A 24,594-nucleotide genomic window follows, 5' to 3' on the forward strand; every position below is an offset into this window, starting at 1 on the left:
CGGGACCCCCGAGAGTCTTGGAAAGACCTTGACAATGCGACCAATTCCGCTGCACTGATCGTCGGTGCGCGCACGCAGCCGGGTCCGCGTCCCGGTGGCCCCGTGGCCACTCTGGTCGGTCGCTCACGGAGAGTTTGCAAATTCAGCTTGGGGCGTTACATCGCTCAGCTGGTTCATCCGTTGCGCGCGCTTCTCGCCGGAGAAACACTTTCATTTTCCGTTGAGGCGAGACTGGCTCAGACGACATGGTGTCTGCTCGATTAGTTGCGAATTCGAGTCCATTTTTTTATTTTAAAACCCAAAATTGAGTTCAAAGACTGTAAATTAGTAATTCGATTTAAATCGATTTAACTATAAATTAAGAAGAACGAGCTCTCACCCTGCTAATCGCTCCCCCAAATCGATAAGCCACGAGCGATTCACTTTCATTTTCATCCGAAGACACCATGTGAGCGTAACGAAGATCGACGACGACGACGACGACGCGACGCCAGATGACCCATGAGAGTATGTTTATCAGCCCAACGAACGACCCCGTAGTCGCCACTCACTTTCTACGCGTGATGACGCGATGGAGACGACTGTGCGTTCAGCTGGACGGTTAGTGTTGACTACACGTGAAAGAGTGAACACCACGCTGGCAGTGGTGGCGCTACTGCCTTAGTGCTCGAACTTGTTGAATAAACATTAGAGATCATAATTTATTGAATATTAATATGTTTGGTGAAATTCCTTGATCTGATTAAAACAACAATACAATACAATACATTCAATATTACGCCCATTTGAAATGTCAGTCTTGATTTAAATTTTTTGAAAATATTTTTTTCAAAAAGACCGGAAAATTTCACGAATGTTTCATGTTTTAACCCTCTACAACCTAACCCCGCCTTTAGACGGGCTTCGATATAAAAAATCGCCAAAAATCAATTTTCCAACCGATTTTTGAACTTTAAAAAGCATTGGAAAGAAGAACTCTTCAAATTTTAGAAAATTTCACTGTTGGAAGTTAAACTTGTTTTATGTGACTTTGCCAATGTTTTTAAAAATGTCATTTTTTTAGGGGTCAACTTTGGCAGTGTTTTTTTACTAACATTTCCTATATTTTCAATAAAAAGAAGTATGCAGTAATTTTTGTAGTGTCCCAGACTATGCCTCTACGCATTTTTTTGCAATTTAAATGATGATGGTGCGATTCTATAGCAGAAAATGTGAAAAACATGCAAAAAATTTAAAAAGTGACTGTAAAAACATGCAAAAATTAGATAGGTGAAATGTAATTATATTAGGTGGTAGAGTAGGCCAAATACTAAATACAAACATAAACTACATAAAATAAATGCAAATTAAAATACTATAAATGAAACAAGAAAAACATAAAACAAGAAAAGTAAAAATTTTCGTAGAACAAAAGTTGCTCAAAATGACCTCCTGAACATGGGAAAAATAAATATTTTCGAAAAAAAAATTTGGGCAGTACAGGGTTAACATTGTAAATCGGACCTATAGTTGCTGAGATATCGACATTAGAAAATGGTGGGTTGTTTGGGTGAGACTTAGAAAACATCAATTTTCCTGTTTTTTAACCTTTGCATGGCAATATCTCAGTAACTAAGGGTCGCATCAACAAAGTCCAAAAAGCAAAATATAGAGAATTTTCTCAGCTTTTCAAAAATATTTTTTTCAATGGTGGGCAAACATGGGCACTATTTTTAAAAAATGAAAAACTGCGACTTTTTTCAAAAAAGTTACCTAAAAATGGTTATTACTTGAAAACGATGCACTTTATCAAAAATTTACTTTAGTACTTTTTGATTGCAAATTCGATTTTAAATCGAAAAATGAAGTTGAAAATTTTTTGCGACCAATATTTCGATTTTTTGAAAAAATCTGTATTGATTCAAAAAATCATAACTCGGTCAAAGATTTTTTGCCCATTCTGGAAATTTCTGAAAAGTTGGCATTTGATGTCCTCTAAAACATAAAAAAAAATAATAATAAAAATAGTGTTTTTTTGCAAATCAAGTTTTAGTGACAAAAAGTCAAATTAAAAATCACCAAATTTTTTTTTACCGTGTATCATTTTTTTTCAGTGTAGTCCATATCCATACCTACAACTTTGCCAAAGACACCAAATCGATCAAAAAATTCCTTCAAAAGATACAGATTTTTGAATTCTCACAAATCATTTTTGTATGGACAGCTGCTAAATTTGTATGGAATTATATGGACAAACTAATGATGCAAAATGGCTTCTTTGGGCATACCGAAGGCACCAAAAAAGTTTCAGCCGGATTAAAAAATAAAAAAATTAAAATTAAAGAAAAAAGACCGATTCCGTAGAGAACTGCTCCTCTCGAAAAATCATTTTTCTAATATTTTTGTTAGAATTGCTCGAAAACTACCCAAATGTTTGAAAATCTCCATTTCAAACATTGTAGCGTGTCAATACGATTCCCTCGAACAAGAAACGCTGTTGGATGACTTGTTTTTACCATATCGTTGTATTTGAGCATCATTCTAGTTTCATTTGACCCAATGTCACCCTCTCTAAGGGGTGAGATTGGGTCAATTTTCAAACTATTGGCATATAAGGTAGTGTTCATCAAAATCCACCATATTTTGGGAAAATGTTAGTAAACTATCTAAGAACAAATCTACTTTGAATGACTTTCGATGTTATTTAAATTGTTTTTGTTTTTAAGAAATTGGTGTATCGTTTTTTGACCCATAGTCACCCCCACTGACGGTACATAGATTCTTCTAACAAAGTTGAAGATTACTTACTGCAGTTTGAATCATTTTTGAAATGTTTTGTTAACAAAAAATACCAGCTTTTGTAAATATGCTCAATTGTGGTCCACATAAGAATATTATTTATACTAAACTTGTTGAATTTTGAACACAAATGTACAGGTTTTAAGTGAAATTGCTGAACTTACAGAACATAAATAGTTTGGATGAATAAGAAACATGTTGCTTAAGATTTCTTCACGCTTGGCATGATTCAAACAACTCATCTGACCCTTACCTTATCAGCCAAACATAGTTGATTGTTTAAGCTTTCAACTCATGGAAAAAGTTCATAGTTTTGTGATAAATTGAAAGAGCAATACCAAAAAAAGGAAATCAAGTCTCCCCACTCCCCCCTATACATTTATGATTGTTACTCGGGAATCTGCGGCAACCAATCTGTTTTACTGAAATTTCAGTCATTTTGACAGATGGTTGACTGAAATTTCAGCAAAAGAAAAGTCAGTTTTGTCATTCTATTGTCTGTTTGACAGATTCAGCCATCTTTGCTGATTTTTCAGTTATCACGATTTGATTTTTAAGCCATTTTATGCCAAACCATTTTAAAATCAACTACTGGTTAGCATCGAGGGGTTTGTTTTTCATATCTGAACTTTTTTGATTAAACAAATGTAAACATTCAGTGCATCCCTCTCACCCCTTATGTCATTGTCCATTGGATTAGCGGGATACACTTAATGGTTTCATTTGTTTATGACCTATTTAAAAAAAGTCCAGATAAGTTACTTATTTTATGCTTAAGATCACCATAAAATATTTCAACACAACTCATTAAAAATTGATTTTTCCTCGGCAACATCCATTAAGTTTGACAGGTTTACTGTTTACTGATTTTTAGCAATGATTACTGAATCGCATACTGTTATTTATTTTGCTTAAATGGCCATCCAAAATTAAGTGTTTAGAGCCGTGTTGTTTATCTTACAATTTTGGTGCATTTTTTTTGTGGAATTATTAGCTGAATTAGGGTGTTTCATAACTGTGGGAGGTACAATAAACCCCACAATTTTGGATCTGGAAATTTTCAGGCAATAATTTGAGCACATGATAAAAAAGTCTTGAAATGCATAATTTTGCTGAAAATTAAAAACTTTAACTCGCGAAACTGGTTTGTCCTGTTTAGAATGATTGAATGACGGAGTAATTTTGTATCAATTTAAGCCGTATTATTTTTTCAACACTTTTTAAATTTTTTTTATCTCATTGGATGGCAGGATTCTATCAAATTAAGAAAGTGTAATTTGTTGAATAATGTTTATTTCTAATCTTAAAACACAGGATCAATTTTTTGGTAACAAAACTAGCTCAAATTTTCAACTTACACATCTAAAATCACTTAACCCTACACTTTCTGACTAGAATAAATTAAATAAATAGTTCCTTCAATCGTTGCACCTTTTTTTCCCCCTGAGATCACACATTCCGCGCGGCAACATCCTTCGGCACGCACAGACACTCTCCCTGCAGCTTCTCGTGTATCCACGGCAAGTAGTTGACGATGCGGGTGTAGATTCCGGGCAGGTTCGGCCGGGCACAACCGCGACCCCACGACACCACTCCGATGACCTCCATGCTGCCCTCGCTGCCCATCTTGTGCATCGGGCCACCGCTATCACCCTGGTTGAGGGGAGTGGGAGAGAGAGATTTGCGTTAGTTTCTTTTAGATTAACTGGAAGAATCTCGCCGTATACTTACCTGGCAAGCATCCTTCTTTCCGTCGTGATAGCCGGCGCACATCATGTTCTCGGAGATCTTCTTGCTGCCGTAACCGGCTTCCAGGCACTGCTCCTGGGACCAAATGGGAACGACGACCGATCGCAGCGTCTTGGACGGAGGGCGCTTCTCCTCGATTCGTCCCCAGCCGGCAACGATTCCCAGCATTCCGGTGAAGTCGCGTTCATCTGAAGAAATATAATACAAAGATTGGTTGCTATATTTTTCACGATTTCACGGTCATCCTTCATGGAGTTGATCATTACTTCCGTTCGGCAGACAAGCCGGCTGGATCGTCGGTCCGTAGCGCAACGGTTTGTCTAGCTCTAGCAGGGCGATATCGTTGTTGAAAGTGAAGATGTCGAATCCCTCGTGATCGATTATTCGCTTAACTCGTCGAAGTTCCGTGAAATCTTTGGCAATGTTGTGACCTCCGAGGTATACCTTGGAAAGGGAGGAAAAGGGTTGCGGATCAGTTAACAAAGTGCTGTTCTTGGTGGAAATTTAACGATTTTACCCGAATTTCGCTGGGTTCGAACGAGTTGACACAGTGTGCTGCCGTCACGAGGTAGTTCTTGGTCAGGACAGACGCGCCGCAGTACAGCTTTCCTTGGCGGAACAGCCCGGCAAGCCAGGGGAACTCGTGGGCTACCGTCTCCGCACCTCCGACGATTCGGTTTGATCGACCGTTGACGCCACAAACTGGAAAATGTGAAATGTTTGATCAAAACTGTTCCTTTCGGGGAGACTTCAACTGTAGTCAGTGGCGAACCTCAAATATTATAATAAATCCACAATCAAGCAATGGACATTCAACATAATGGTCAGTTCACACAAACACTACCAAGACCGCACCTAACCTTCCAGTTGCCCTTTTTCGTCTTCAAATCACTCATATGTCACTGACCATTGCCAATTACGCACCCCAAGGTAAACCGTCTGTTATGACACATCGATATCGTACCAATACAATCCAGAGGACAATCAACCAAACCGGACGACACTTTATCAATTCTTGCCCGGTTCGATCACGTTGTGCACAACCACGCGCGCTGTTTCCTTGACTTCATCGAACCGACTGACTGTGCTGAACCAAGTGCCATGCGGGGCCGAGAAAGTTTTGTTATTTTGGCACAAGGTATTTAAATTATGTGCAGTCTCCCCCCGAAAATGCTGACGCAATGTGAGACACTCCCTCAAGTTAACTAACACTTGAAACAAAGTCATGAAACTTTAAGTACGTCATCAATTGTACAACTACTATCACAGATTTTGTGTAGATGTTTGGGAATGAACTTTGTATTGATTTTTCATTAATTTAATGTTTCATTTCAATCGAAATAAAAAAAAAACCTTTTGTTTTAGATTTTGATGAAATTATGTGATAAAGTATTTTAACTATTATGACGGCTTTTTTTCTATACAAATTGTGCTAAAAACGGATATACCACCCAACTTATTCCCGCCAAAATCCAACACAAAAACCTTCAATTTACTGCATACTATAAAGCAAAAGTAAAACCAGTCTCTGGCCTGGCACTCTCGTCGCAAAGTAAATGCATGCATAGCGCGCGCACTTTTGAACGAAAATCGGCCTAATTCCGAAAAGCCAACAGCCAAGTGCAACGAGGCGTCATCAAGTTATGGTGGTGAATTTTGGTGGGGGAGTTGCCTTTCCACACCACATGCACTCCCCGGAACAATCCAGTTTGGTGGCTGATCTGGCGCTACGGACGCGATAAAAATGTAAACAACGCAGTTTTATTTTTGGACGTCATGAACATGGGCGTGTTTCAATATTATATGTTACATTTTAAATGACTGAGTGTTATAGTAATAAAAATAAAGAAACACTTAACCCTCATCTAACCTTTTACTAAATTCGCATTTTGAGCTACTTTTGCTCCACAAAAAATGTTACTTTTCTTGTTTAATGTTGTTCTTAATTTTATTTCTAGTTTTTTTGTTCGTGATTCGATTATCCGAAGTCCCATACAAACCTTCGGATAATCGAACTTCCGATAATCGAAACTTCGGATAATCGACGTTTCGGATAATCGAGTCTGGACTGTATTTTAATATTCATTGAAAAAACTTGTTTTGTCGATTGTAAATTTCTCACATGGTAAAACGCTTTTTTATGCATTTTAAATCAAATGAAAACACAAAAAAAGAACACAACCATTTTTACAAATTTTGAATCTTGAACGAGATCGGTCGAAGTTTAAAGTAAAGAAAAACAGATATTTTCTGAACCTCATTGATATCTTGTAATTTTTATGTAGAAGCTAAAATGTGTTTAAGTCATGCTTGAGATTTTAAATTAAGTTTTTTTTTTATTTTGCATACAAATTGCAACAAAATGCGTTTAGACAATGTTTAAGGAATAATAAAAACTATTGCATACTTGAATGATATTGAAAACCAAAGCTATCCCAAGATTATTTTTTTTCAAAACATTGTGAAATAACCAAACTCGTTATTTGCAAAAAAATAAAAAAGCTAATTTTTTGAAAGATTTTTAAAAATAAACATTGAAATTGTATTAAATTTGTAGATCAAAGCCTGCCTAGAGGTGTGTTTGGGTTGAAGAGGGTTTTTTACTTAATAGTAGACATTTGAAGCGATCAATAATAAACTCATATTTATACACACTATTTCGATTATATCCAAGTGCAATCTATTTCAATATGCAAGTAGAAATTTTCTAGGAAAAAGATCTAGGATGGAGAAAATTACTCAATAACTATTCAACAGTCCACCAAACATAAACAAATAATGTCTCTGAGATACTCAGTGTTATGTTAGAGTTATTTTACCATCTGAATCCAAAACAACGTCCAGATTCAATCAAATTAATGATTTTGGATAATTATAAAACGCACAACAAATTTCCCAAATAGTTCAAGATATTTTCGAGTTCAGTGACCCTCTGGATTACAATTTCCCGGGTTTTTGGAACAGGGTTAAATCATCTTCAAAGATTTTGTATGGATTGTAATTTGGTTCGCAAAATTGTAATTAAAGATTAATATACATCAAATAAGTGTAGATTTATACAGTCCAGACTCGATTACCTGAAGCCCTCGGAAATATGACCAAAAAATGCTCTACAATGATCTAATTTATGTAATCCAAGATGGCGGCCGATATAGTGGTAATGTAGTACTGGGAATATGCATGAAAAATGCAATCAACCACTCGGTTTTGACTGATATGAGGTCGCTGAACTAAAATTTGAAGTTAGCAATACAAAACAAGAGATAAATATTTATTTCTGCAATTTCGCTGAGAAACTATCAACTTTTCCTGTCCTTCTGGAGAAACGAAACGGCCAGTGCTGAAAAGTTCTACTTTTCAACATTACTTTCAAAAATGTGTTCAGTAAATTCACCGTTCAAAACAAAAAAAAAATTGAAAAATGTTACTTTTCGTAAAATTTTTAGGATGGAGAAAATTACTCAATAACTATTCAACAGTCCACCAAACATAAACAAATTATGTCTTTGAGATACTCAGTGTTATACTTTTCGTAACATTTTTCAATATTTGTTTTTGTTTTGAACGGTGAATTCACTAAACACATTTTTGACAAAAAAGAATCATTCAAGAAGCGTTTTTCGGAATTACAAAAAATGTTGTAAGCAACTCTTTGCTAAACTTGATTTTTTCAGCACTTGTCGTATTTATCCAACTCGGTAAACCTCGTTGGATAAATGTACAACTCGTTCTGAAAATCTTCTTTTTACAATTCCGTCGTGAAACTATTTACTTTTCCTGTCATTCTTGAACGACGAAATAGCCTACTTTTCTGTACCAAAAATAACAGAATCGAATAGCAACACTTTTCAAAATAAATGCTGAAAAGTTCTACTTTTCAGCACTCAAACGGGTGCTGAAAAGTTGAACTTTTCAGCACTTGTTTCGAAACGTAACACTTTTCAACATTTTTTTGATTTAAACGATTTATTGACAAAATACATGAAAATTTGACTTAAAATTTCACTCAGTGTGTGTTTTTTGGAATTGCAAAAAATGTTGTATGGAACTCGTTGCAAAACTTGATTTTTTCAGCAATCTTCGTATTTATCCAACTCGGTGAACCTCGTTGGATAAATGTACAACTCGTGCTGAAAAAATCCTCTTTTTGCAACTTGTTGCATAAACTACTATTTTGCAACTAGTTGCATAAACTACTATTTCATGATTAGATTTTCAGCAGTTACTTTGAAATAATCGAATTATTGAACTTTTTTTCTAAGTTGATCTCAGTAAGCGCTTCAATTTTGTCAAGGTATAGCAGACTTGGGCTCCGTGGACATGCTCCAACCGACAGAATGGTTGCTTAATGTAATTCCAAAGAATTTGTATGTAAAATCGATAACCATTCAGTTAGTGAAAATGAAGTTAAATTTGTCAAGCATACATTTTGATCACGACAGAAAATTTTCAAAAAATATTAGCTTCTAGTTCTTCCCAATTTCGCCACGCTGCACTTCACTGGTCGAGTCGGCGCCGCCAAAACAGGGCCACGTGCACGAACCGTCCATCCTTCGCCCACATTAAAGCGCATCGCAGAAACCTTCACAACGCACACAACGTCGGTCGTCGCGGCGCGTTTGACAGCTCCAGAGTAAACTTGGCACAGAGAGCAAAAACTATCAACGTCCACGTCCACGCTGATGCGCTGCACTTGGGCCCAATCGTGTACCTTGTGTTTATTGCATAATTAACAGTATGTCACATCATCGTCGCGGCACGTCGGACTTTGCAGTTGTTTACATTGTTAACCTTTCACTTTTTTTCACACAAACGCATACACGCAGCTGAAACTGAAGCCAATCCCGAAAAAATGCAACCTCACTGGAATGCGCGATCTTATCGGAAGGGACGATCCCCGAACTAGGTTATGTTTCACACACACGCACACGTGATCTTCTGGACCTACCACAATTGCACGACGAGCTGTCCAAACTTTTGTTGGCCGGAACTGCCACCGTTAGCCGGACCAACCAGAGCAAACTGGCCACCACCGTCGATAGCTGCATTCTGCCGGAAGTTCTAGACGGAAATTCTGAGGGACACTTGTTTTTTTCTCACGAAAATGCGCGCCGCGCACCGAATTTGTTGACGATCGCACTCAAAATAACTGTACGAGATCGCGCCGTGTCGAAGCGCGTGTCGTGCCTTGGCGTCGTCGTTGGCGGGCAAACAGTGACAAGACACTGATGTCAGTATTGTTCTGTGGCTGTGGAATTCAGCACGATCGTCTTTTATACATAAGTTCATTTTGTGCACCCGCAAAAGGCGCGACAATACACAAATCCAGCAAACGTACATCACCAGAGGTGTTATAGTACACACAGACGCACGCACACACACGCGGAGAGGGAGAGAGGAAGAGAGGACGAAGTTTGGTGTTTCGCGGTAAAGCTCTCGGCGCACATCCTTGCGACGATGAGTCTCTTTAGCAAAAGCTCAGTTTTTAAGGAGTGAGAGAGTGAGAGAGAGAGAAGCGCCCGGAAGTGGGTGGAAAAGAGAGTGCGTGGTGAAGGTCACGCTCTCGTTGGGAATTCTCAGAAAACCGGTGATGATTAGAGAGAAGGAATGACATTTGAGTTCAAGTTTGACTGGCTTTTAATGACATTTTGATTGCCTAACTAATGAACCCATTATTTTTACAGTTCAAATTGTTCAATTTGGTCAGTAATAATAAACTCCAAATAAAAGAGGATTTTAGTCCGCCAACTCACACGAAATCGGAAAAAGTAGACAGTAGTTCGCCGAAAGTTTTTTTTACTGAATATAACATCAAAATAACTTATTTGAAAATATTTAACCTGCCCCCGTTTTTGCGGTATCCAAAACAAAGTATCACAGAAATAAATGAAAAAAAAACAGGGTAATTCTCTACCAACTCACACGAAATCGGGAAAAGTTGCCCCGACCCCTCTTCGATTTGCGTGAAACTTTGTCCTAAGGGGTAACTTTTGTCCCTGATCACGAATCCGAGGTCCATTTTTCGATATCTCGTGACGGAGGGGTGGTACGACCCCTTCCATTTTTGAACATGCGAAAAAAGAGGTGTTTTTCAATAATTTGCAGCCTGAAACGGTGATGAGATAGAAATTTGGTGTCAAAGAGACTTTTATGTAAAATTAGACGCCCGATTTGATGGCGTACTCAGAATTCCGAAAAAACGTATTTTTCATCGAAAAAAACACTGAAAAAGTTTTGAAAATTCTCCCATTTTCCGTTACTCGACTGTAAAAATTTTTGGAACATGTCATTTTATGGGAAATTTAATGTACTTTTCGAATCTACATTGACCCAGAAGGGTCATTTTTCATTTAGAACAAAATTTTTCATTTTAAAATTTCGTGTTTTTTCTAACTTTGCAGGGTTATTTTTTAGAGTGTAACAATGTTCTACAAAGTTGTAGAGCAGACAATTACAAAAATTTTGATGTATAGACATAAGGGGTTTGCTGATTAACATCACGAGTTATCGCGATTTTACGAAAAAAAGTTTTGAAAAAGTTACTATTTGCAATTCTCTTTGTTTCGTCGTCCGTGTCTGTCGCGGGTGACCATGAACGGCCATGATCGATGACGACCAACTTTTTCAAAACGTTTTTTTTCGTAAAATCGCGATAACTCGTGATGTTTATCAGCAAACCCCTTATGTCTATATATCAAAATTTTTGTAATTGTCTGCTCTACAACTTTGTAGAACATTGTTACACTCTAAAAAATAACCCTGCAAAGTTTGAAAAAACATGAAATTTTAAAATGAAAAATTTTGTTCTAAATGAAAAAATGACCCTTCTGGGTCAATGTAGATTCGAAAAGAACATTTAATTTCCCATAAAATGACATGTTCCAAAAATTTTTACAGTCGAGTAACAGAAAATGGGAAAATTTTTAAAACATTTTTAGTGTTTTTTTAGATGAAAAATACGTTTTTTCGGAATTCTGAGTACGCCATCAAATCGGGCGTCTAATTTTACATAAAAGTCCTTTTGACTCCAAATTTCTATCTCATCACCGTTTCAGGCTGCAAATTATTGAAAAACACCTCTTTTTTCGCATGTTCAAAAATGGAAGGGGTCGTACCACCCCTCCGTCACGAGATATCGAAAAATGGACCTCGGATTCGTGATCAGGGACAAAAGTTACTCCTTAGGACAAAGTTTCACGCAAATCGAAGAGGGGTCGGGGCAACTGCTGTGTGAGTTGGCGGAGAATTACCCAACAATAAATTTATAATCTTGAAACTGCCTTTTCAAAATTCATTAAAAAAAATATTTTTTAGATAAATATTCATTCTAAATGTTTTCAAAGAACTGCTCATGTTTTATAAAATGAAAAATTGAGAAATATTTTAAACATGTTTTAATCTGCTAATTTTTTCAAGGAATTTATCATGCCAAACAAATGTAAAAACATTCAAAAATATATTTAAAAAGCATCTTCAAATTTTCTCATGGAGCTTTTCATGATCAAAATAACGCAAAAACTCATAGAAATTGGGTAATTATCTACCAATTCACACGAAATCGGGAAAAGTTGCCCTGACCCCTCTTCGATTTGCGTGAAACTTTGTCCTAAGGGGTAACTTTTGTCTCTGATCACGAATCCGAGGTCCGTTTTTTGATATCTCGTGACGGAGGGGCGGTACGACCCCTTCCATTTTTGAACATGCGAAAAAAGAGGTATTTTTCAATAATTTGCAGCCTGAAACGGTGATGAGATAGAAATTTGGTGTCAAAGGGACTTATATGTAAAATTAGTCGCCCGATTTGATGGCGTACTCAGAATTCCGAATAAACGTATTTTTCATCGAAAAAAACACTAAAAACGTTTTAAAAATTCTCCCATTTTCCGTTACTCGACTGTAAAAAATTTTGGAACATGTCATTTTATGGGAAATTTAATGTACTTTTCGAATCTACATTGACCCAGAAGGGTCATTTTTTTCATTTAGAACAAAATTTTTCATTTTAAAATTTCGTGTTTTTTATAACTTCGCAGGATTATTTTTTAGAGTGTAACAATGTTCTACAAAGTTGTAGAGCAGACAATTACAAAAATTTTGATATATAGATATAAGGAGTTTGCTTATAAACATCATGAGTTATCGCGATTTTACGAAAAAAAAGTTTTGAAAAAGTTACTTTTTGCGTTTCTTTTTGTTTCGTCTTCCGTGTCTGTCGCGGGCACTAGCGTGCCCAGGGTGGGGCAACATGGGGCAGTTGCCCCACCATCCTCGGAAATTTGTTCTAAAATTGGGCAGGGGGTGTCCATAAACGACGAAATTTTTAAAACTCTAATATTTTTGCCCCACCTTCCTTGAGGACCTGGGCACGCTAGTGGTCGCGGGTGACCATGAACGGCCATGATCGATGACGACCAACTTTTTCAAAACTTTTTTTCGTAAAATCACGATAACTCGTGATGTTTATAAAAACGAAACTATTGGCACTACGCCCCCCGGGGCATGGCCTTCCTCTAACGTGGGATTTCTGCTCCAGCGCCTCTGACGAGACAGGAGAAACCGGGACCGACGTTTTACTTCACCATCCGATAGAAGCTCAGTGGATAAGGCGGGAATCGAACCCGCGTCTCATAGCATCATCGGGATCGGCAGCCGAAGCCGCTACCCCTGCGCCACGAGACCCAGCGTGATGTTTATAAGCAAACCCCTTATGTCTATAAATCAAATTTTTTGTAATTGTCTGCTCTACAACTTTGTAGAACATTGTTACACTCTAAAAAATAACCCTGCAAAGTTAGAAAAAACACGAAATTTTAAAATGAAAAATTTTGTTCTAAATGAAAAAAATGACCCTTCTGGGTCAATGAAGATTCGAAAAGCACAGTAAATTTCCCATAAAATGACATGTTCCAAAAAATTTTACAGTCAAGTAACGGAAAATGGAAAAATTTTAAAAACGTTTTTATTGTTTTTTTCGATGAAAAATACGTTTTTTCGGAATTCTGAGTACGCCATCAAATCGGGCGTCTAATTTTATATAAAAGTCCCTTTGACACCAAATTTCGTACCGCCCCTCTGTCACGAGATATCAAAAAACGGACCTCGGATTCGTGATCAGGGACAAAAGTTACCCCTAAGGACAAAGTTTCACGCAAATCGAAGAGGGGTCGGGGCAACTGCTGTGTGAGTTGGCGGAGAATTACCCAATAATGTTTTCAAAAAACTGTTTGTTTTCTAAGACTGGTTTAGTTTGAAGAAGGCAAAAAATTGAGAAATTAGTTTTGAAAAATCAATTTATTTTTAAAGACTGAGCATGTTAAAAAATAATGCGAAGCAAGCTCATGTTTGACAGAATATAAAACAATTTTTTTTTCAAAGCCAATTTAGGCCGTTGCAAATATTTTTTGATGTTTATGTCCCTCGGCTCTCACCAAAACCTAGAGGGGGAGATGTTATAGGCTCTTTTGAAAGAGCACACAATTTTGAACCAAACTGCATCAATAACTCGTAATCGATGAAAATGCATATGGGACATTTATGCGATCAGGGGCAGTGGTTATGTTAGAAAACAATAATAATAATATCAGATGTTTTTTCAAACGAATACATCGACCCTTTGGTTATCGAACGAGTGTTTTTTTTAACTTATGCAAAAACTCCCAGAAATCAATAAAATCGTATTTTAATTGTCCAAACAACTGGTCATGTTTGTAAGAATACAAAAACTACATAAATATTTTATTATTGTAACTGTATTTTAGGGCAAGGAAGTAATTTGTTGAGAAACCGACTTATGGAAATTCGGCGTCAAACGAACTTTTACGAAAAAGTGCTTATGAAAAAATGATTATTTTTTTACATTTCGATTCCAATTTTTTCTTGAAACTAATTAGTTTTAATTTTTGCTACCAAAAATAACAGTTTTTTTTCTAAAAAGGTTGAGCTATCAAATGTATTTTATCGGAAATTTCACTACAATATTGCATAAAAATTATCCTATTATGTGGCTCGTAAATTGATGAATTAGAGGATTAAAAAAATGTAATGGAAGGCTCTTTATGTTTTGTTTAATTATTTTATTTATTTCTTTTGGTCAACTGTTTCTTTTTTTAAGAATCTCTAAATGCTTGAAACATCATAACAGTTCTGACAAAAATTTACACATTTTTATGAATCCAAGAAAATATTTTTTAAAGTTTGTTTTCCGATCTAAGGTCTCAACACCACTATTTGTCAAAAGTCAAAAGATTCTTATATGAATATAAATGCAAAAAATAAACGTTATACAAAAAACAATCGAGTGTACGAGGTTTCTTAAGCAACTGTTATGCCCTTTGATTTTATTTTTTTAAATGTATATGGGCTTTGATGAATTACAATTCTCAGATTTACTATCCCCGTTTCATTGAATCAAAATCCCACTGCCTTTAGATATTGCTTAGGACATCGAAAACTAGCAGGTCGCTGAGTTTTTTCAGTTCATTTTTTGTCACTTTATCATACAAATTAAATTTTGAGTAAGAATTGTATTATTATTTGTTATTCTGTTATAATGTGTTGCAAAAAAAAAGAAGAAAAAGAGTTTTTTCTCGATAGAACGCACACAGAAATGATTTAAGAGCGAGTCCACGAGCAAAGCATACCCACCTCACCAATCTGCCTGAAATTTTCAGGGTTTGTTTGTACATATAAAACTAGCATCTGGCCAAAAAATGAGCACTCTAGGTCAACGGGAAGTGGGGCAAATCGGGACACAAAGTTTGGTGGTTCAAAAACGTCTTAAAAAGGCTATAACTTAGGCAAAATCCAATTTAATTTCAAAATTCAAAATGCATCTGAAAGGGCTTAAAAAATGCAACCAAATGCAGGAAAAAGCATCCCAATTGGTTGAATCTAAAGGGAGTTATTGGCATTTTAGTGAAAAAATAGCATAATTTTCAAACTCAAATAAAAAAATGTTCCATCCAGATATCAACTTGCTTCGACCTGCAGCTTGAAGGGGACATCTGAGACTACCATCTGAGATTGAGAACGCTTTGGGTAAGGCAGTTTAACGTATTAAAAAATAAACACTTTTTCTTTAAGTGATTTTTTTGGTTGTAAATTTTTGCTCGGGGAACCGCTTGGATCAAATTTTCCGGTGATAATTTCATGGTATTCGTGTTCCTGAGACAATTTCACATAAGAAACATGCATAATTTTTTTTTATTTTTATCAATTTCAACCATTTAAAAAATAAAGTAAAAAAAATCTTCGATTCACATTTATTGAAAATCTAGTTCGTTTCCAAGGATACTAGATGACACCAGAAAAAGGCAGATTCTTAATTTTTTTTAACTTTTATTTTTTAAAGGGTTAAAATGGATGAAAACTGGACTCGCTCTTAAATCACATTTAATTCACTGGAAGGATTTTATTTATTGATTGAAACTTGCCCAAATTGAATGGTTAATCAGCACCAAAATCAATTCTGTTTCAAATTTGTGAAACCCAGAGAAGATATTTATTTTATTTTATTTTTTTTTAGATGACATTTTCTGAAGCAAACTTAGAATGACAGAATGAATTTTTGTTCCTTTGGTTTTATCTTTTTGTAATAGTAGATGATCTTCCAAATTGTTTGATCGAAAATTCATCTTTTTTGGGACATTAGAATTATTATTAAAGCAAAAGATAGAATTCTTGAGAATCCACCGCTTAACCGATCGTTGCTGCGAGGGAGAATCTCCGCGAGAGCCGTGGGATTGACGAAAGAGAATCAACCACCCCCCAAACACAACCCAAAACACCCCCCAGAAGAGAGAAGCTCTCCGATGTCTGGTCAAATTGTAAGGAGAGAAGTAAAAAAAAATAAACAAACAAAACATTGTGGTAGAGGAGTGAACCCCGCGTGGCGTTGGCGACGAGGTATGGGTGTTGTCCTTGGCTCTGCTAACACACATCCCAACTATGTAACAACTATACTGCGAATAGTGTGTATGTGTGTGTTCACTATACGACACCCCATTGACTACTTTTCAATGGATCGCCTTAGTAGTTGGAGTACTGAAAGTGCACGAAGGAAGGTGAGAGAGATCATCGCAGATGATGTTCCCGACACGAAGGAGCTTCGTGACTCACACGTCTGGGGTAAGGTTCTAAAATGTCGTAATTGGGTGATTTTATTAATATTATGTTCGATTTTTATTCCGACCGAAGTTCTTAATCATGAAATTGTTACTTCAAGCCATTCAACCAATTGGATGTACTTGCGAGGGTTCACTTGAATAATCGTTGCAAAGTGTCGAGGGTTTGTTTTGCAATTGTTTGACATTGCAACGGCCATACTGGATTGAACCGGTACTGGAGTGCACTCTTTGAGTATCGGAAGACAGTTTTGGTTTATAAAAGTTGTTGTTTATTAGTTTTACGACATACAAAGTTTGTACTAATTTGAACTAAGACCAATGGTTCTTCAATGGCATTGTTCTTGTTTCCCTTCAATATTTGTGAGTATCCTAAATTTATTAGGATTTATGAATTTCTGTAAACGCTATATTTCTTTCTTGATTTTCTTGAAATTTATCATTTTTCACAGAACTAACATCTCTTTCAAGAGCATAAACAATACTTTGTTCTAATTATCGTTATCATCAGTACAAACACACACACACACACTCAACAGTTGCCCTCAATGTACCCTCAGATTTGGCTAAATGAAGTTCTGACGGGTTAAAAATAGCAGCTAATTATAGCTTTTCGCAGAGTTAAACGGTGCTCTTGTACCACTGATCTAGATTCTATCCGAAACTAGCAGAACCAGATCTAGTTCAAGTTCGAAAATCAAATTGAAGTTTTTCAGATCTCCAATTATTGACTCGCTATAATGTAAACATTTTTCTACGTAGTCATTTAGCAGCAATTTTGTCTCAGGTGAACCTTGGCAAAGAGCTTTCCTACTTGCAAACAGTAATTCGAAGAATTGCCAACAAAAATGACAACGTTCCGGCCCAAGGTTTGTAGGAAGACGAACTCGACACCCTCAAGAACAGCCAACATCTGCATTTCCTAAAGTGTCAAACCAGACGATGACGACGACGACGACGAGCGCGATCCGTAACTGCTATTTGAACTATTTCAAGTTCAACGTCGCCGGTGATACACGATAAACTATCTTGAACTTGAATGGAGGCCTTTTCGGGCTGACGGTGAATTCTCTGGCGGAAAAAGCGAGTGTTTGTTTGCATTAGGTGGGTGTTATGTCAGCACGGCCCAATGTTGGATCAACTGGTTTTTGGACAATTTCAGGCAAATCTAGTGAATCATCATGGCGAGCACACTTTAAACAACTTTTTGGTTGACTTAAACCCTGGAAGGTGAACTTTTTGAAATTTTATGGGAAAATTAGCACTGCAACCAAATACAAGCAAATGCGCTTCTTATCGGTGAAAAACGATAAAATTGTCATAAAATCTGCATGTTTCAAAATCCAACCTCAACTGAATACCTCCAGAAATGTCTGCGTATCAAGCTTTTTCCTATGCCCGCAGAATATTGGTTTTGATGACTTTCCAAACTGCGCAATACTCGGTAGTGCCGCTGCACGCTGTCAGTATCTTTCGTCTCAGGGCCTAGGGCATGTAAACAAACCTTAAATTAGTGGGCTGTCATCGGGCAGAGACTTTTACCACACCTACCTCGAAGCAACAAAGTTTATCATTATCAGCGAGGCGCCACAGTAGCTAATGTGTAAACAGATGCAATTTGGAAGCTGGATTTTTTAAATTTGGAGTGCTTTTCATTAAATTATTTTTCCCTACGAGAGATTTAAACGGATAAAAAATTTCTTAACTAAAATCCAAAGGCCTTTGATTGATCTAAGTTGATAGGTTCCCCAAACCAACTGAAACTTTTTTGAAATGTGGCAAAATCGTTCAAAAATTTTGTTTTCCTCAAAGAAATGTCGTGAGCAAGAAATGAATCAAACAAATGATAATGTAATGAAAGATATTTCAAAGGTAAAAAATGGTTTTCGAAAGTCTCACAAAATCATACGTTTAACCATTCTTCCAAATTTGACTAAACTAACCCACAATGTTTCAATCACCTACAGGTGTGTCCATATTAGGCTATTTCAATTTTTTATGGTCATTTTTAAGGGATAGACAACAAATTCAAATAAAATAATTATTCATAATACCATACCACAATGATTTTTTTTAGATAATTTGAGAACATTTCTAATTTTAGCGAAAAATATTGATCTCCATCTCCATATAATCTCCATCACTTTTTTTCGTAAAATCGAGATAACTCGTGATGTTTATAAGCAAACCCCTTATGTCTATATATCAAAATTTCTGTAATTGTCTGCTCTACAATTTTGTAGAACATTGTGACACTCTAAAAAATAACCCTGCAAAGTTAGAAAAAACACGAAATTTTAAAATGAAAAATTTTGTTCTAAATGAAAAAATGACCCTTCTGGGTCAATGTAGATTCGAAAAGTACATTAAATTTCCCATAAAATGACATGTTCCAAAAAATTTTACAGTCGACTAACGGAAAATGGGAGAATTTTTAAAACTTTTTTAGTGTTTTTTTTTTTTTTTTTTTGATGAAAAATACGTTTTTTTTTCGGAATTCTGAGTACGCCATCAAATCGGGCGTCTAATTTTACATAAAAGTCCCTTTGACACCAAATTTCTATCTCATCACCGTTTCAGGCTGCAAATTATTGAAAAACACCTCTTTTTTCGCATGTTCAAAAATGGAAGGGGTCGTACCGCCCCTCCGTCACGAGATATCAAAAAATCAAAAAATCTAGTATTTGTATCCCTAATAACACTAAGTTAATAGGATCAGTTCTCGAATGATAAATTATAACCATTTTAGAAACAACTCTACCATGCACATTTACCGTGTCCCCTGGGCGTAGAGCGTCCAATTTCCCGGGGTTACCAATTTCCCGGGAAACGGGAAATTTTTAACCGATTTCCCGGGAAATCCCGGGAATTCCCGGAAAATCCCGGGAATTCCCGGAAAATTTTAAAATTATTGAAAATTGCTCTAATCTTAGTTCTGAATCATATTTTGCACTAAAATTGAATAGGACAGCGACTTTAATTGTTAAAATAAGTGTACAAATCAACTAATAGCTTGACTGCATGTAAAAATTCATACAACTACAAGAAAATGTATATTTTTGCCTTCCTCACTGAGGTAAGGCTATAATCCTGCTCAAAAAATGAACTTTTTATTAAAAGCTCAAAGACCCACCTTCATGTATACATATCGACTCAGAATCGAAAACTGAACAAATGTCTGTGTGTGTATGTGTGTGTGTATGTGTGTGTGTATGTGTGTGTGTGTATGTGTGTGTGTATGTGTGTGTGTGTATGTGTGTGTGTATGTGTGTGTGTATGTGTGTGTATGTATGTATGTGACTAAAATTCTCACTGAGTTTTCTCAGCACTGGCTGAACCGATTTTGATCAAACCAGTTGCAATCGACTTGGTTTAGGGTCCCATACATCGCTATTGAATTGTTTGAAGTTTCGATAACTAGTTCAAAAGTTATGTATAAAAATGTGTTTTCACATATATCCGGATCTCATTTTAATGCATGTAAACGATGTCCGGATCCATCATCCGACCCATCGTTGGTTAGGTAATTGAAAGTCCTTTCCAACGAGTCCACAACATTGAAGATCTGGCAACCCTGTCTCGAGTTATGACCACTTAAGTGATATTTATGTACTTTTTTGAAGCCGGATCTCACTTAAATGTATGTACACGATGTCCGGATCCATCATCCAACCCATCGTTGGTTAGGAAATTGAAAGTCCTTTCCAACGAGTCCACAAAATTGATGATCTGGCTACCCTGTCTCGAGTTATGACCACTTAAGTGATATTTATGTACTTTTTTGAAGCCGGATCTTACTTAAATGTACGTAAACGATGTTCGGATCCATCTTCCAACCCATCGTTGGTTAGTTAATTGAAAGACCTTTCCAACGAGTCCACAACATTGAAGATCTGGCAACCCTGTCTCGAGTTATGACCACTTAAGAGATATTTATGTACTTTTTTGAAGCCGGATCTCACTTAAATGTATGTAAACGATGTCCGGATCCATCTTCCAACCCATCGTTGGTTAGGTTATTGACAGACCTTTCCAACGAGTCCACAACATTGAAGATCTGGCAACCCTGTCTCGAGTTATGACCACTTAAGTGATATTTATGTACTTTTTTGAAGCCGGATCTCACTTAAATGTATGTAAACGATGTCCAGATCCATCATCCAACCCATCGTTGGTTAGGTAATTGAAAGTCCTTTCCAACGAGTCCACAACATTGAAGATGTGGCAACCCTGTCTCGAGTTATGACCACCTAAGAGATATTTATGTACTTTTTTGAAGCCGGATCTCACTTAAATGTATGTACACGATGTCTGGATCCATCATCCAACCCATCGTTGGTTAGGTAATTGAAAGTCCTTTCCAACGAGTCCACAACATTGAAGATCTGGCAACCCTGTCTCGAGTTATGACCACTTAAGTGACATTTATGTACTTTTTTGAAGCCGGATCTCACTTAAATGTATGTACACGATGTCTGGATCCAGCATCCGACCCATCGTTAGTTAGGTAATTGAAAGACCTTTCCAACGAGTCCACAACATTGAAGATCTGGCAACACTGTCTCGAGTTATGACCACTTAAGTGATATTTATGTACTTTTTTGAAGCCGGATCTCACTTAAATGTATGTAAACGATGTCCGGATCCATCATCCAACCCATCGTTGGTTAGGAAATTGAAAGACCTTTTCAACGAGTCCACAAAATTGAAGATCTGGCAACCCTGTCTCGAGTTATGACCACTTAAGAGATATTTATGTACTTTTTTGAAGCCGGATCTTACTTGAATGTACGTAAACGATGTCCGGATCCATCTTCCAACCCATCGTTGGTTAGTTAATTGAAAGACCTTTCCAACGAGTCCACAACATTGAAGATCTGGCAACCCTGTCTCGAGTTATGACCACTTAAGAGATATTTATGTACTTTTTTGAAGCCGGATCTCACTTAAATGTATGTAAACGATGTCCGGATCCATCTTCCAACCCATCGTTGGTTAGGTAATTGAAAGACCTTTCCAACGAGTCCACAACATTGAAGATCTGGCAACCCTGTCTCGAGTTATGACCACTTAAGTGATATTTATGTACTTTTTTGAAGCCGGATCTCACTTAAATGTATGTAAACGATATCCGGATTCATCATCCAACCCATCGTTGGTTAGGTAATTGAAAGTCCTTTCCAACGAGTCCACAACATTGAAGATCTGGCAACCCTGTCTCGAGTTATGACCACCTAAGAGATATTTATGTACTTTTTTGAAGCCGGATCTCACTTAAATGTATGTACACGATGTCTGGATCCAACATCCAACCCATCGTTGGTTAGGTAATTGAAAGTCCTTTCCAACGAGTCCACAACATTGAAGATCTGGCAACCCTGTCTCGAGTTATGACCACTTAAGTGACATTTATGTACTTTTTTGAAGCCGGATCTCATTTAAATGTATGTAAACGATGTCCGGATCCAGCATCCGACCCATCGTTGGTTAGGTAATTGAAAGACCTTTCCAACGAGTCCACAACTTTGAATATCTGGCAACCCTGTCTCGATTTAAGACCACTTATGTGATATTTATGTACTTTTTTGAAGCCGGATCTCACTTAAATGTATGTAAACGATGTCTGGATCCAACATCCGACCCATCGTTGGTTAGGTAATTGAAAGACCTTTCCAACGAGTCCAGTATTTTTCTAGATCTAAAAAAATAGCTGAAATATTTGTCCAAACCACGCATATTACCCATTGTTGGTAAAAAGTGAGGAAGGCATCAACCACATAGGTGGATTAAGTTAGTTTTTTATTTTTTTAAGCTCAAATCGTACAATAAATCAAAAAATGATCTCTTGTATTTTTGTTGAAAAGTATTTTTTTATCAAAGTGTTTGGAAAGTAAGTAAAATGAATCCATACTGCAATCTTAAATTTCTTTAAAGTTGCCTCTGTGACAAGTTTGAGAAAGTATGGTTTGACACATTAAGTTGAAACGAATAAAATCATTAAGAAATTATTTATATAACTTCTCTAAACCAAGTTATACTGATGTCAGCAGCTCTTGAACAAAATGTTTAAACTTTTAAGTTTTCCTTAAAAATCTAACTTTTCGTGTTTGTTTTACTTCAAATAACTTAATGTTTTCAAATATTTGGAGCAAATTTTTAAAACATGTTTGCATTTTTCGTGCACCTCTTAAACAATACAAAGTTGTTTTTCAATGATTTTTTAATGTTTTTTTTTCCTTTGGTTTTCCGGTTTATAATTGACTTCTGTAATTTTATAAAACGAAAACATAATTTCAATTATACGATAAATTGTCATCATCCCACTACCACTCTTCGATTTTATTTTTTTCAGGTTAAACCTTCTAACACCCATTGTAGCACCAGTGCTATATAATAGAAATTTTTTTCTTCTTGCAAAAACCTATTTGAAATATTTAATGATACCAATTCAATTTTCATCTAATTTAATCATGGTAAACAAAAACGTAAACTATTTGTATTGTTTATTTTCATTAAGCTAGGTCTATTTCCAGTTGCTTCAGAAACCAATATTATCAGAAATAAATCATGATATTAAATTTAGTTTCTCCATTTTCTGCCCTGCCCTGCCCGTGTGGATCAATCGGACCGCGCACTGGACTCACAATCCAGAGGTCGCCGGTTCGAATCCCGCGGCGGGCGCTCTAAAATTCTTTGTGTAAATATGGGTATTCGGCGCCGTCGCTCCGTGCCATACTTTCATACACTTAGGAGCCCAGGGCGGCCAAGTCCTTGTAGATAAATGGAAGACACTAGCGGTTGGTACTAGCAATGGTGGCCGACAGCTATAAAGTCAACTTCGTTTTTTTCGTTTCTCCATTTTCTAGAGCATTTTTTTAAATATGGATCCAAAAATATTAAGAAAATGTATACTTCCGCTTGAATTTCGGGAATTCCCGGGAAATTTAAAATTTCCCGGGAAACGGGAAATATTTTTTAACGGGAAATCCCGGGAATTCCCGGGAATTTTTTTCCCGGGACGGGAAATTGGACGCTCTACCTGGGCGTTTTTTTTCAATGCAGTTTTTTCGACAATATCAGAAAATCCACTCAGAAATAAAAGAAAATCTAAAATTGCCAAATGCCCTTTTGCATAAAATGATGGTATGTGGTCCATAAAACAAATTAATGTCTCGATTTGGCCTTAAAAATCTTGACTTTACTTTCTCTGTAGCTTTTATGTTCAAAATACGAGTTTTTGGTTTACTTTTTTCAAGACAAATATTTTTGCAAGAGCGAAAATGTTTGAAACACTCTGAAATAACTCGCCCAATTCTTGGGCACGGATTCGTCACAAATTCGTAACGCAAAATTTTACATTTTCAGACAACATTTAAAAACTGTTGCTCAGTCCTCCACCCCTCCCCTCCTTAGTGTGTTATATGATTATATTTGAAATAATCCTGAGATTTATGCAAATATTATCCCTCAACTAATTGCAATAGTTTGAAAAACATGAAAAATAGCTTTCAAAGACGGACGTTTGAATCTCTAAATGCTATCAATGTCAAAAAGAGTCAATCACATCATCACGAAAAGCTGATTCAAAACATCACCTAGGTTCAAGCCAGTTCATCACAGCTCAACCAGCATTTCTCACCGGTTTTCGAGCAAACTTGCTATCTTATCTCAAACTTTTTCCCTCAGCTTAAAAAAAAACAAAATAAACATGAACTCTGAGCGCTGCGCAGCGGTCGAATTAAACTGTCGTCCCCGAGCGCGTACTTTCACCCTTTTCGGGGAAGGCCCTACCAACTGCTACCACAGCCAGTTTCAATTGTGCGAGACGAAACCGTTAAATGATTCACTCAAGTACGCGTGAAAGAGCGTGGAATCCATCAATGACCCTTACTAACATTGAACTTGAACGACGACGACGGCTACGACTACGAAACGCCCTCTCGTA

General features: G+C 36.6%; 2 protein-coding genes across 2 annotated transcripts in view; both read right to left on the bottom strand.

Annotated features, from left to right (window-relative positions):
* Positions 1-24,594, bottom strand: part of LOC120415828 (uncharacterized) — a 78,377-nt gene that overhangs the window by 40,212 nt on the left and 13,571 nt on the right. The window contains exons 9-12 of the mRNA XM_052706028.1: positions 5,045-5,229; positions 4,794-4,971; positions 4,510-4,715; positions 4,234-4,431 (exon numbers count right to left, since the gene is read on the bottom strand). Coding sequence (XP_052561988.1) covers positions 4,234-4,431; positions 4,510-4,715; positions 4,794-4,971; positions 5,045-5,229 — 767 coding nt within the window. The remainder of the gene's footprint in view (positions 1-4,233; positions 4,432-4,509; positions 4,716-4,793; positions 4,972-5,044; positions 5,230-24,594) is intronic.
* On the bottom strand, positions 4,054-9,785 carry LOC120415587 (trypsin 3A1-like). Its single transcript, XM_039577182.2, has 5 exons — positions 9,476-9,785; positions 5,045-5,229; positions 4,794-4,971; positions 4,510-4,715; positions 4,054-4,431 (listed from the first exon to the last, which is right to left on the bottom strand). Exons 1-5 carry the CDS (start codon positions 9,573-9,575, stop codon positions 4,228-4,230), a joined length of 873 nt encoding a protein of 290 aa, XP_039433116.1. The 5' UTR covers positions 9,576-9,785; the 3' UTR covers positions 4,054-4,227.

Source organism: Culex pipiens, chromosome 1 (assembly GCF_016801865.2).
Source record: "Culex pipiens pallens isolate TS chromosome 1, TS_CPP_V2, whole genome shotgun sequence".
NCBI classification, from domain to species: domain Eukaryota; kingdom Metazoa; phylum Arthropoda; class Insecta; order Diptera; family Culicidae; genus Culex; species Culex pipiens.